Source organism: Uloborus diversus, chromosome 8 (genome assembly GCF_026930045.1).
Source record: "Uloborus diversus isolate 005 chromosome 8, Udiv.v.3.1, whole genome shotgun sequence".
NCBI lineage: Eukaryota > Metazoa > Arthropoda > Arachnida > Araneae > Uloboridae > Uloborus > Uloborus diversus.
In genome coordinates this window covers 59,669,929-59,685,113 of record NC_072738.1, presented here as the reverse complement: position 1 = coordinate 59,685,113, position 15,185 = coordinate 59,669,929, and the positions used below count along the sequence as shown (strand labels likewise).

The 15,185-nt window shown below is 32.9% G+C and overlaps 1 protein-coding gene across 1 annotated transcript in view; it reads right to left on the bottom strand.

The window, feature by feature from the left end:
* LOC129227615 (uncharacterized) overlaps positions 1-14,957 on the bottom strand; it is a 181,619-nt gene extending 166,662 nt beyond the window's left edge. Inside the window, exon 1 of the mRNA XM_054862203.1 lies at positions 14,881-14,957. Coding sequence (XP_054718178.1) covers positions 14,881-14,947 — 67 coding nt within the window. The 5' untranslated portion in view covers positions 14,948-14,957. The remainder of the gene's footprint in view (positions 1-14,880) is intronic.
* Positions 14,958-15,185: the final 228 nt, after the last annotated feature.

Here is a 15,185-nt window from a genome sequence, read left to right as displayed (position 1 = left end):
TCATGGCGCAAGTTAAAGTTATAAGTTTGACCGAAAACCTTATTCTGGTTCTTTAAAACAGGTTTTTCGGTTAAAAGAAACAATTTTTAGACCTTGGGTCTATTTTTCGTCAGTAGCCAGCACCATAAGCTATAAAATTAGCCGTAAATCAAAGAAATCGATCAAGAATTGAGGGAAATTTGGCGTAGAAACCAAAAACAGGCTACAGAAATAATATATAAGGATTGGGTTTGAAATAATACAAAAATCACTTTTTATATTGAAGTTCAAGAACCTTGCTAGGAAATGAAACCGAAATTGTTGCGACTAAAATCCAAAAACTACAATTTTCGAGCGTTCTTCGAAAACCAAGCCGCTTTGGACCACCCTCCCCTATATGTATGAAACACTGCAAAATTTAGCATGGCTGTGTTAATACGATAGTATCAAAATATTTTATTCCTTCATTATATAGAATAATTGGAGGGACACCAAATAAATTTCGTGCCTAGTGTCTTCAAAAATCATAGTCGGACCCTGCACATCCTGCAAAAAAAAAAAAAAAAAAAACTATTTCCGTGAAATATGAGAAAATAATTCGACCGGAATTAGATTACCGATGACACTTCATTTCGTTTCAGAAGGTTTTTAAGTCAGTACAGTGATCATTGTTCACTACTTTTGCAATTCCAGTGACCTTGTGTAACGATTACCTGAGGAACCTGCTCGCAAGAAGGCATTGGGTGAAGCGGACAGTTCGCGGAGGGTGGGAAAGTTATGCTCGAAAATTAGTCGAGTTCATACCTCTATATCCTGCTCATCCCTATTTTAATTTCTATTATTTTTCACTCATTAATCAATAAAATGAAGGAAGTTCCATTCATTATGGTTTTTTTCAGGACTGATTAAGCTTTTTGGTGGTGGAGTATGCGGAATTTGAATTTGGGGTAAAAGTATAACTGCAGACCACGTGAAATATCAAATTCGGTTGTTGTTGTTGTTGTTGTTTTTAGTTCATATCAAATTTTCCGTTTAAACGCGATGCGCAAGGAAGACAAAAGAATTTCATTCTATGATGATGGGCACATTGAAACGCAGCAGGTTTATAAACAACATTCTGTTCACGGAATACATAGACTCAAAGTAAACAAAACAGTTAGGCCGCTATGCTCCTTATGAAAATTTTCTCCTGAATAAAAAAAAAATTAATCCATAAGATTCACATTCACCGTTTGCTTGACACCAACTTGTTCTTATCCTAGCCAACCACGTGACTGAGGTCACGAAATAGTGCAATTCTTTGTTCACATCTAGTCTATCTTTCCCGTGACACATTTGCAGAACCGCGTTTTGTGCCCAAAGATTGCTTGAGCTAAAGATATATGAATTATCATCCTTTTTAAGCTGCGAGACAAATTTATAGTATCAAGGTTATTGTTCCTTTCATATTAAGTCATTCTTTAGATTTCAGACTGAACCTTTGTAAACATTGTTGGAATCGAAATTGTAATAAAAGCAAAATGGTTACCCGCATTTTAAAATCACTAATATTTTACATTTCTAATTATTAAATCTTAGAAATTAGGATGAAGATGGCAGTTTTTATACCCTCAACTTAGAGTAAAAATTAGAGCAATACCGCATCTTAGATTAACCCCCCCCCCCCAATTTTCTTCTATTTATCTTTATTTTTCCTTTTTTCGAATATTTTTTGTTTTTGTTTACCTTATTTCATGGTTTTCCATTCTGCTTTTCCTTTCTTGCGGTTCACGGTTACTGACAATTTCTTTTCTTTTTGTTTAAGCTTCGGCTTAATCCTTGTCCAATTGAATTCTTTCTTTCTGGGTTCGTACCTAAGGGAAAGCTCCTGGCCTTTGCTTGCATTCCTATTGGTTCGTTATCGGTTTATAACTTTGTCATTGGTGTTTGGCTAATCCGCTGTTTTTATCTTTTAAGCTGCATGCTTATCTGCTCTTGGCTTTTGTCGGATGTCTTTTCATCCATAAGCTCATTATTTTTTGCATTGAAAAAGGCGTTCCCTGTAACGCCGAAACACGTGTCTGCGGTAATTTACAAATTTGTGCTTCTACTTACGTTGTTTGTTCTGACTTTACTATTCAGCACAAAGGTATTTATTTATCTTATTATTTTGGCTTAAACGGGCCTTACGTTTTCATTTTCCGTCTTTTATGCAATTTGTGTTTTTGTTTTTGTTTTCGGAATTTTTGTCTATTGTTGTATTTTGATCGTGACTTTTTACTTCTTGTTTCTTATTCATTCCGTTAGTGTTTGATTTTGTTTATTTTCATTTGTTTTGGTTTTGCTTTTGATTATGTCTCAAATCAATAGGTTTGCCAATCTTCGGATTAAGAAATTTCGTTTTTTGAACCATTTAAAATTTCTTCAAGAGTGTAGGCGCAAGAAAATTATTCCGAAGTTTATTTCTTTGAAATGTAATTTACCACGTTCTGTAAAAATTGACAAAGTAATCTTTCGGTCGAAATTGGCTTTACTCAGAGCTTCGATCCAGGAAACTAGGAAACATTTATCGTTTATTGAACGTGAACTTTATGATTTACATCTTTCGGTTTCTAATTCCATTCCCAACTTTAACATTATTGACAGAAATTCTTGGTCTAGAACCCTTCGTTCCTCTGATAAACATCAAATTGTTTTGAAAAAGAAATTAGCTATGCTTTGTAAATCTTCTCATGTCGTTCCTCTTGATAATTTACCTGTTGTTAATAAGAATGTTGTTGTTAATCTTTCTAGCGTTCCATTAAGTAATTCTCAAATTGAGGCTCTAAAATGTAATGATAATTTTGCTGTGAGTGTTAATCCTTCTTTTTCAAAGCTTATTGCTCCTGTTGAGAAAGCTTTTAAATTTAGTGCCTTAACTTCCTCTCAAAAAGATTCGATTCGGCATCTTATAGCTTCTAATATTGACTTTAACTCGAAAATTTCTAAACCTGTATTTGCTAATACTGTTAGCCGTTCTGTTAAAGACTTAGTTTCGAATTCTGATCTGGTTGTTACCAAAGCTGACAAGGGTGGCCAAATTGTTGTTCTTGACAAATCATCTTATGTTGATAAAACAAATGATTTGATTTCTTCTGGACCATATGCTGAAATTTCTAAAGATCCTAGTGATAAAGAGTTAAAAACTATTGCATCTGCTGTCAAGTCTGTTAAGTCTATTCCTTCAAATGTTAAACGCTCTGTTGTTCCATCTATTGCTAATTGTGCTAGATTTTATGCTTTACCTAAGGTGCATAAAGCTGGTATTCCTTTCAGGCCGATTGTTTCCAATATTGGTACGGCTTCGTACAAACTTGCAAAATATTTAGTATCTGTGTTTTCTCCCCTTAGGAGTCACAATTTATTTACTATTAAAAATTCTGTTGAGTTTGTTAAAAAAATTCATAGTTTCGTTCCAAATAATTCTTTTATGGCTTCTTTTGATGTGAACTCTTTATTTACGAACGTTCCTGTCGAGGGTTCATTGTTATGCCTTCGTAGAAGACTTTCTGAATTTCATTTCACCAATACGGAAATTGAGGATTTAATTTTCCTTACCCGTACTTGTCTTAAGCAATGTTCTTTTGTTTTTAATGGGAATTTTTATATTATGTTAGATGGTCTGGCTATGGGTAACCCACTTAGCCCCATTCTTAGTGATATTTACATGCATTATTTTGAGGTTAAGCTGTTCCAGAAACTGCAGTTCCAATTTTATGTTCGGTATGTTGATGATTGTTTTGTTCTAATGAACCAGAATCAGTTTGAGAGTGATGAGGTTTTATCTATTGTAAACTCCATTGATCCTCATATTCAGTTTTCTTGTGAGAAAGAACGGAATAATTGCATTTCATTTCTTGATGTACTTGTTTCTCGTACTGAAATTGGTTTTGAAACTACTGTTTATCGCAAACCTTTTGCTGTCTCTTTATCTCCTCATAGACTATCGTCTCATCCTCCAAATCAAAAATATTCTGCTTTCAATTCTTTTGTTTATCGCGCAATTAATATTTGTTCTTCGTCGGAACTTCTTAAAGTGGAACTTAATTATCTTAAAGCTGTGGCAATTGATAGAGACTATCCGCCAACTTTGATTGATTCCATTTATAAAAAACTTTCAAATAAATCCCAAACTAATGTTCTTAACCGAACCTTCATCAAAAAGAATTTGGTTGTTTTGCCATTCTTTCCATCTGTAAGCTATCAGGTTGCTAAGATTCTAAAACGTTTCCAATTCCAGGTGGTGTTCTCTCCTATTAATAAACTTTCATTCTCTTCTCTTAAAGATCCTATTCATCCTCTTAATTGTTGTGGAATTTATAGAATTAATTGTAGTTGTAAACTTGCCTATATTGGACAGACTCGGCGTGCTTTAAAAATTCGCTTGAAAGAGCATCAAAATTATGTGAAAAAACAACAATTAAACAAGTCTAGTATTGCTCAACATTGTTGGGATTCGAATCACTCTTTTGATTTTAACTCTTATCAGATTATCCAAAAATGCCCCAATTCATCAGATCTTGACTTTTGGGAATCGTTTCATATTTTGAGGAACAGTTCTAACTTAGTTAACGATCTTAGTTCAGTTCCATATTTTTCTAACATTTGACTCCCATATCTTTAATACCCCCCTTTTTTCCCACTCATTTTTATCTATCTTACTTTGTTTATTTTTACCTTTTTGTCTTGATTGACACCCCCCCCCCCAATTTTCTTCTATTTATCTTTATTTTTTCCTTTTTTCGAATATTTTTTGTTTTTGTTTACCTTATTTCATGGTTTTCCATTCTGCTTTTCCTTTCTTGCGGTTCACGGTTACTGACAATTTCTTTTCTTTTTGTTTAAGCTTCGGCTTAATCCTTGTCCAATTGAATTCTTTCTTTCTGGGTTCGTACCTAAGGGAAAGCTCCTGGCCTTTGCTTGCATTCCTATTGGTTCGTTATCGGTTTATAACTTTGTCATTGGTGTTTGGCTAATCCGCTGTTTTTATCTTTTAAGCTGCATGCTTATCTGCTCTTGGCTTTTGTCGGATGTCTTTTCATCCATAAGCTCATTATTTTTTGCATTGAAAAAGGCGTTCCCTGTAACGCCGAAACACGTGTCTGCGGTAATTTACAAATTTGTGCTTCTACTTACGTTGTTTGTTCTGACTTTACTATTCAGCACAAAGGTATTTATTTATCTTATTATTTTGGCTTAAACGGGCCTTACGTTTTCATTTTCCGTCTTTTATGCAATTTGTGTTTTTGTTTTTGTTTTCGGAATTTTTGTCTATTGTTGTATTTTGATCGTGACCTTTTACTTCTTGTTTCTTATTCATTCCGTTAGTGTTTGATTTTGTTTATTTTCATTTGTTTTGGTTTTGCTTTTGATTATGTCTCAAATCAATAGGTTTGCCAATCTTCGGATTAAGAAATTTCGTTTTTTGAACCATTTAAAATTTCTTCAAGAGTGTAGGCGCAAGAAAATTATTCCGAAGTTTATTTCTTTGAAATGTAATTTACCACGTTCTGTAAAAATTGACAAAGTAATCTTTCGGTCGAAATTGGCTTTACTCAGAGCTTCGATCCAGGAAACTAGGAAACATTTATCGTTTATTGAACGTGAACTTTATGATTTACATCTTTCGGTTTCTAATTCCATTCCCAACTTTAACATTATTGACAGAAATTCTTGGTCTAGAACCCTTCGTTCCTCTGATAAACATCAAATTGTTTTGAAAAAGAAATTAGCTATGCTTTGTAAATCTTCTCATGTCGTTCCTCTTGATAATTTACCTGTTGTTAATAAGAATGTTGTTGTTAATCTTTCTAGCGTTCCATTAAGTAATTCTCAAATTGAGGCTCTAAAATGTAATGATAATTTTGCTGTGAGTGTTAATCCTTCTTTTTCAAAGCTTATTGCTCCTGTTGAGAAAGCTTTTAAATTTAGTGCCTTAACTTCCTCTCAAAAAGATTCGATTCGGCATCTTATAGCTTCTAATATTGACTTTAACTCGAAAATTTCTAAACCTGTATTTGCTAATACTGTTAGCCGTTCTGTTAAAGACTTAGTTTCGAATTCTGATCTGGTTGTTACCAAAGCTGACAAGGGTGGCCAAATTGTTGTTCTTGACAAATCATCTTATGTTGATAAAACAAATGATTTGATTTCTTCTGGACCATATGCTGAAATTTCTAAAGATCCTAGTGATAAAGAGTTAAAAACTATTGCATCTGCTGTCAAGTCTGTTAAGTCTATTCCTTCAAATGTTAAACGCTCTGTTGTTCCATCTATTGCTAATTGTGCTAGATTTTATGCTTTACCTAAGGTGCATAAAGCTGGTATTCCTTTCAGGCCGATTGTTTCCAATATTGGTACGGCTTCGTACAAACTTGCAAAATATTTAGTCTCTGTGTTTTCTCCCCTTAGGAGTCACAATTTATTTACTATTAAAAATTCTGTTGAGTTTGTTAAAAAAATTCATAGTTTCGTTCCAAATAATTCTTTTATGGCTTCTTTTGATGTGAACTCTTTATTTACGAACGTTCCTGTCGAGGGTTCATTGTTATGCCTTCGTAGAAGACTTTCTGAATTTCATTTCACCAATACGGAAATTGAGGATTTAATTTTCCTTACCCGTACTTGTCTTAAGCAATGTTCTTTTGTTTTTAATGGGAATTTTTATATTATGTTAGATGGTCTGGCTATGGGTAACCCACTTAGCCCCATTCTTAGTGATATTTACATGCATTATTTTGAGGTTAAGCTGTTCCAAAAACTGCAGTTCCAATTTTATGTTCGGTATGTTGATGATTGTTTTGTTCTAATGAACCAGAATCAGTTTGAGAGTGATGAGGTTTTATCTATTGTAAACTCCATTGATCCTCATATTCAGTTTTCTTGTGAGAAAGAACGGAATAATTGCATTTCATTTCTTGATGTACTTGTTTCTCGTACTGAAATTGGTTTTGAAACTACTGTTTATCGCAAACCTTTTGCTGTCTCTTTACCTCCTCATAGACTATCGTCTCATCCTCCAAATCAAAAATATTCTGCTTTCAATTCTTTTGTTTATCGCGCAATTAATATTGGTTCTTCGTCGGAACTTCTTAAAGTGGAACTTAATTATCTTAAAGCTGTGGCAATTGATAGAGACTATCCGCCAACTTTGATTGATTCCATTTATAAAAAACTTTCAAATAAATCCCAAACTAATGTTCTTAACCGAACCTTCATCAAAAAGAATTTGGTTGTTTTGCCATTCTTTCCATCTGTAAGCTATCAGGTTGCTAAGATTCTAAAACGTTTCCAATTCCAGGTGGTGTTCTCTCCTATTAATAAACTTTCATTCTCTTCTCTTAAAGATCCTATTCATCCTCTTAATTGTTGTGGAATTTATAGAATTAATTGTAGTTGCAAACTTGCCTATATTGGACAGACTCGGCGTGCTTTAAAAATTCGCTTGAAAGAGCATCAAAATTATGTGAAAAAACAACAATTAAACAAGTCTAGTATTGCTCAACATTGTTGGGATTCGAATCACTCTTTTGATTTTAACTCTTATCAGATTATCCAAAAATGCCCCAATTCATCAGATCTTGACTTTTGGGAATCGTTTCATATTTTGAGGAACAGTTCTAACTTAGTTAACGATCTTAGTTCAGTTCCATATTTTTCTAACATTTGGCTCCCATATCTTTAATACCCCCCTTTTTTCCCACTCATTTTTATCTATCTTCCTTTGTTTATTTTTACCTTTTTGTCTTGATTGACACCCCCCCCCCCTAATTTTCTTCTATTTATCTTTATTTTTCCTTTTTTCGAATATTTTTTGTTTTTGTTTACCTTATTTCATGGTTTTCCATTCTGCTTTTCCTTTCTTGCGGTTCACGGTTACTGACAATTTCTTTTCTTTTTGTTTAAGCTTCGGCTTAATCCTTGTCCAATTAAATTCTTTCTTTCTGGGTTCGTACCTAAGGGAAAGCTCCTGGCCTTTGCTTGCATTCCTATTGGTTCGTTATCGGTTTATAACTTTGTCATTGGTGTTTGGCTAATCCGCTGTTTTTATCTTTTAAGCTGCATGCTTATCTGCTCTTGGCTTTTGTCGGATGTCTTTTCATCCATAAGCTCATTATTTTTTGCATTGAAAAAGGCGTTCCCTGTAACGCCGAAACACGTGTCTGCGGTAATTTACAAATTTGTGCTTCTACTTACGTTGTTTGTTCTGACTTTAACATACGGATGGTTATAAAAGCATATTCCACAAAACAAATAATAATAATAATAATAAAAATAAACCAGTCATTGAAAAATGGTCGTTTTGTGAATTTTAATTTAAGATTTTCAAATTCCAACAGATGAAATTCAAAAAGTAATTTTTTTCTTCGTCACCAGTAACCGAGGTTTTTCTTCTAAGTGTTTGCATTTTCGGGAGTTTACTAAGCTTTCCCCGTGATCCTTAAATGAAGTTATAAAATTGAGCTTTACTTTTTAAAATTGACTTTAATGATTATTTTGAGCATTTAGCAAAGCAATTTATAATTGACTCAAACAGTTCACTCGAAATTGTGCATGATGGAATATTTTTTACCAAAAAATAAATAAATAAATCAAGAAATCCTACATTTTGACAACCTTTCCATCTCTTTCAGTTATTCAGTTATTTTTCTGCTTATTTAGGATTTTTTCAATTTTGTCTTATAACTCTTAGTTAAGTCCTTTTTTAATCAGGGAAAGCATTTGATCTGTTCCAAAGTTTCAAATCTATTCTTAAATTCATTTACTTTTCTAAAAATTTCATGTGATTTCAGAAAATTTAAGGTGTTTATTTCTGTCAAAACAGTACACGAATTAACATCGAATCTGAAATATAGCAGAAATATCATTTTTGTAAAAGAACAAATTAGTAGGAAAACTGTCGTTTTTACGCTAGGGAGCGATTATAACTATTAAAAAGATTCGTTTTCGGAATTTCGATTTTCGTGAGAATTTAAAAGAACGTCTAAATTGAATCTTTAAAGACTTTCGCATGCTAGAGATTTTGTTTTACCAAACAGATTAAGTTGAGTCGATGCATCGGCAAGTTTCAAACTCAGTTATTAGGTTATTTTATTATAAACCTTAAAATTTGTTTATTATTTTAAGACATATTTCTCAACAGCCAAGAAATCAATACTTCTAAGTACAAGATAAAATGAAATCTCGTAAATAATTAATCATCTTTTTATAACATAAGAGTAAAAAAGAAAATATTACTTTTGTAATGAATAAAATTCTCCTAAGTCAAATAACCATCAGAAAAATTCGCACGTTAAAAAAAAAACTGCTGTAAAATATATTAATAAGAGCTAATAATTAGATATAATGATAGGTTAGAGAGATGTAATACGACAGATATCAATCAGAAATAATAAGAACTAATAATTAAAGTTATCATTAAATTATATTGATATTAAAAATTCTTTTAGCATTGCTTATTATAAAAGTAATGTAAAAAAAAAAGTTACTCATAGTAAAAGTATTAAAAGTGAAATTAGGTGAATAAAATACAGAATGAGTAAAAATCCATGTAAAGAAATTGACGAAGTAAGAAGAAAAAGTTATACATGCAATTTAAGACGGAAGACATTCAATATTATCTAACCCCCAAATAATAAATTTGCCTCTCACGAAAAGCTATAAATACTTCAAATAAAATTGTGTTTCTTAATTATTAAACTCCAAATCTGTTTCAGTACAGTACGTATAATAAGAGTAAAACTCAAAAGTGCAAATAACTATGGATGAGACAGAAGTAGTTCACCAGTAACCACGTTCTAAAAACTAATTTTTAGCTAATAAAAAATAATTTATAAACGTACAATCATAAATTTGCTTTTTACAAAAGTGTTAATTCTAAGTATGAACTAAAGGTACGATGACTTACAAAATGTTTTCAAATTGTTAAAAGGAAAAAAAAGGAGAACAGATATGATAAAATGTTGTAATTGTTTTCATTATATTTATAAATCATATTTTCGATTGGTGGTTGTTAAAAATTAAATCGAATGGTGCAAATATGTTTTAATTAAGTACAGCTTAGAGTTTTACTTTCAAAAATGTTCATTATGAGCAGAGAATCTTTGAAAAGTACATTTAGTTGAAATTACTACATTTACATTGTAAATAATTAGGCACTACTTGTAAAAAAAAAGTGGATGAAATAAATCTACTTGTTTTATTGTTTTTGTCTACTCTAAACTAATGAATATTGACGATTAAAATCATCATTAAAACTGAAAATGATGATAGTAGAGTCACAGGACTGTTTTTGTAATCAAGATAATGGTGATGAAACTGAGTCTTGAAAAACACAAAATTTTGTATGACCTTCAAAATGTTCTTTTGTATGAATTATGAACCACACGTGCTTCATAAAGAAAATGCAAATTTTCAGCTCATGGCGCGCTTCTAACATGTCTCACCACGTGAGCAAAATTAGTAAGAGAGGCACAAATGAATATTCCGCTTAGTAATCTAAGTTAATGAATAGTTATGTAGACTAAAAACATTTTTTCTGTTTTAGAAACAAAAAAAAAAACCTTTTGAAAAGGCTTTAAAATAAGGAAGTGTCTGAGAAACTTTGAAGACAAAAGAGAGAGAGAGAGAGAGAGAAAGGGAACGATGGAGGAAAAGACAGAAAGAAATATATATATGAAAATGATTGAAGAAAAATGCGGGGACTGTTACGCAGTTGAATTGTATAAAAATAATTTCCAAGTGTGAAAAGGTGATAAATGTTCCACAAATGTAGCTATAAGAAACTAATTACAAAAATAAAACGAAAACATCGTAGAAAGTTGGAGGAACCTTGGTAAACGGCTACTTAAACTGACGCAAATAATGATTCGTACGCGAACTTACTTCAAAAAAAAAAAAAAGCAAAATCAAACATTACCATCTACGTACATTATGTGGGAAATATGGCAAACAAAAAAGGAAATTCTTGGTTCTTACAGTACTTATTACGCTACAAAAATGCTTGAATTTGTGCTTTTAACTTGAGATAGTATAAGGAACGGCTTTTTAATCGTTGAAAGAGAAGTAAAAGGCAAATCGTACTATATACAGGGGCGACCAGAACTTTAATATTTGGGGCGGAGGGGGATAAATTCCCAATTTTCCGCTTGAAACTTCCAATTTTGCCAAATGATAAAATATGAACACGCACTCATACCTATCTACAATATCTAATGAGATGATACATTAAGCATTATTAAAAAAAAAAAATATGTGCGAAAATGCAATACTCTGACAACAAATTTGCCGAATACAGAAATTTTTGGGAGGTTACAGTGACCCTCCCAAAGGAGCTCCAGTCGGGAAGCTCCTGACTATATGGTTATTTTTCCGTACTTTCGATTTTAAATGCTTATTATTTTACAGTACAAAGCGTTATTTTGAAATTGCTAATATTAATCATTTATCATAGTCTCTTAAAAATTTGTTTTTATATTGAATATCAAATTTATATTGTTTCGTAATAAACAAAGAGTCAATTGGCATTGTTTTTCTACTTGTTCAAATTACATATGGCATAATTCAACAGTGAAATGAGTCACTATAGTTATTGGGAAGAGTGATGCGTTTCGGTATGGTCATAATTGAAAAGATTTTTGCTCGATATCGGAATTCAATCCCTAAAAGGCTCAGCGCTTCGTCTGAAAAAAATTATGCTTCACTTTATCACTTATATTTATCAAGGAAGTGTGTATTGTCGCGTTTCCATCTCTCAAACAACAAGAGAGGAAACGCTACAGTACACCTCTATGAGATAACGTTAAGCAGCAGTAAAACTCAATTTTCCATCACCATCATAACCGCAACTATAATATAACTAGTAAGTCTCCCGTCATGGTATGACGGGTGAAAATTTGCTTCTACATTTGAACGCAGTCATTGCCTGTTTGGAGATATTTTGGTAGTTTTAAGTTTTAACCCTAACTCCAGTGAATTAACCCCATAGAGTAAGGAAATTAGATATAGAGAGGCCCCGCTATACTAAAAAATTAAAGCCGTAAGTTGCACCACTGTATCCCAAGCTCCTTAGCTTCTTGCTAAATGATCCATTCTCGCCGAAACGACCATGTTATCATGACATGGTCAATGTGTTATCCTATCATACCATGTTCATCATCGCGCCAATGTATCGCATAGTTCCGGCTTCAATTTCATCAATTTCATCTACTTTTTAACATAGACGGAGCCTCTCTATGTAAATTTATTTACTCTATTATTAACACATAACTCCAGTAGATAGCGGTCATTGTTGACCATTTTTACGTTTCTTCATTCTCTTAAAATGAGTCTTACCAGTAAGACAATTAAGTGAACGGATCTAGTTCAGCCTTGTCAAAATAAAGCATTTCCCTGCATGTTAAACTCTACCAAAACTGTTATCAAATTATCATGCCGTGGCGCGAGTTTCATAGTCGAAACACGCGGGTTACTTTATCCTCGGCTATTATTTATATGAGGATGTCATAAAAACACAAATTTAACAGACTCTTAACGTCTCCTTTACTCTGCAATGTCTCAGTACACATTAGAAACAGAAATGTCCATATAGGGGAGGGGGGCTCGTGGCGCACAATGCGCCATTGAAATTTTTAGAGGGTGTGTTTTGAGGGGTATTTTTCACTGTTTTGGGGGGTCTTGTTTTGGGGGGATCTTCGCGATATTTAGCGGGTGCGGCCTTGCTCTTAGGGGGGTGGTCACCCCTGTTAGAAGCACGTTTGGAACGCTTTAGTTTGGAAAAAGTGTTCCAGATACCTGAATGTGCCCTAAAATATGTTCCGCATGTATTTCGTTGAAAAGAAATTGTACTAAAATTTGCTCCGAATCTGTTCCGATGGTGTCCCACTCAGGATATTTGTTGAAAATCAAAGTAGGAACACATTTATGCACATGTGAAATCATCGCTTTCTTTCGTACAAATATTATTTCAACAATTACTTTACAACTACCTGTTAAAAAAATCTCTTAATATAATACTGGTAGAAATTTTGTTACCGAGATCCGTTGTGGATTGAGGGTCGCAAATGCCACCAAAAAGAAAAAAGGCCATTAAACGGAAAACAGTCATTTCGTCCCGCACGTAAGACCTTATATATGTCATTAAAAATAATACTTTAAAATATCAATGAAAAAAAATTTCAGCTTAAAAAATTACCAACTTATGCGTGATATCTTAAGCAAAAAATTTCGTTACAACCCTTTGAAATTATTGCTTTTAAATGAAATATATGAATCGACACGTGCGGAACAAAGGATTGACTTTTTCGTAAAATGGTCCAAAATCTTTCCCTAGTCGAAGTTCGTCCATTGCCGACTATTAAATTAGAATCGTAAACGGAGGAGTGTACCACAAATGCTGTAAAAAGTGTGCTACAAAGTGTTAATTGTTTAAAAACAGTTCCAAAAAATGTTTCTAAGTGTTTTTTTTAAAAAAAGGGTAATTGTCAGTTTCAAAACATATCGTAAGAACTGCACTGTAGAGATGTTTACTTCCAATTAGGGAGCTCAGATTTAACTTATAAATTACATACCCGTTGACAGAGAATAATAAATGTGATTTCGCACTTTTTTGTAAAACATGCAGAAAATATTAAAACATAAATGCAGTTATGTTTTCTTATCGGGAAAACTTTCTATGTGAATCTTTTTGAAATATGATAAAATTTATGTAGTGTCCTACGATATATCTTTTATGCTCATGATAACAGAATATATACTCATTGTTTATTTTCTTCAGTATGAGGCTCGTATGTATTATGTTTCACCCGGCGCACAGTGGGGCGAAAACGCCAAATAGCGCTTATGAATGTTTTTATCCCCCTACATTTAACCAATTGAGGATTAATAAATTTGCACAGGCCTACCTCTTAGGTAATCAGAACTGGAATGTTAGAGTCCTTCGTTAACTACAAAGCTGAAGGGAGCCTTTAGAAAGTTGAAGAACCATAAGTGCAGGAATTTACAAAAATTGATTTTAAGCAGTCTTTTTTTTTCTTACTAAAGGTGGGTATATTTAATCTCCCTCGTGTCCAACGATAGTAATAGGACGAAAAAATTGAGTAATCGAATTCTCAATCCAAAAATTGGTTTTGATCAGCACCGAAGACTTGGGAATTCAAAGTTATTTTTTTCAAAACACTCTACAAAAAATATCCTCTTATGTACTCTTAGAAATTAATATTAATTAGGTATAAATGGTCTGTAAGAAAGACCCTGAAAAGGAATTAATTGCGTAAACCTGCGAACTTTGAACCTTGAGCCCAACGTTTGACTATATTTGTTAACTTATCATTTTATGTAAGCTTAACATTTGCAGTTATATGAGGGATAACATATGAATTCGGAACAATATTTATTGCCTATTCTGTATGAAATTGTGATTTAGAGTTTTAAATTCATCCAATATATTTATATGAATTTTTAAAGTAAAGTAGGTGTTTTGACATTTTTCTAATAACGTTGTTCTCTTACACACGGCTGCATTTATTTTTGGGTTATATGGAATATCTAAACAGAATAGCTAAAAAAGAAGTAACAGCAAGTTCAAAAAAAATTGATATAGTAGTTAAGTTTTTTAAAATGCAAGTAGTAAAGTACATTTGAAAAAATGATCTCTTTTAGGTAGAGAAAAAAAAATTACAGTGAAATCAAGTAATACATAAGATTATTGCAGTATTTTGTGCCTTAAATGAAGACTCAAGATTGAGTGACCTTGGGGTGTCATCTAATAAGGTTAATTATGTAAATAGAATAACTATTAATACTCTACAGGTGCTGAAGGACGTGTAATTCAACGGATCCATTGCATGATTGGTTGATTTGCAGGAGTAAAGGATAAGATCTTACCTTCTGTAAGGATGCGCAGGGCAGCCAAGAATGATACCAGGGGCACCATCTTCCGGCTTATCACCATCTTGTGGTCACACCTGCGGAGAAAGAAACATGGTGACTAGTCACCGAAAAGAAGCACTTAATTGCCAGAGTTTATGGACGAAATGAGGCAACTGCCCAGCGGCCAGCCAAATCGTCACGGATAGGTAAGCAGGATCGACCATTGGCGGGGTTCATGTTGTTTTGTTGAGGGGGCCCGGTGTGATTCCCGTTCTGAAATTCGACTTCCAGGAAGAAGTTCCATGGGTGAACGAACGAAA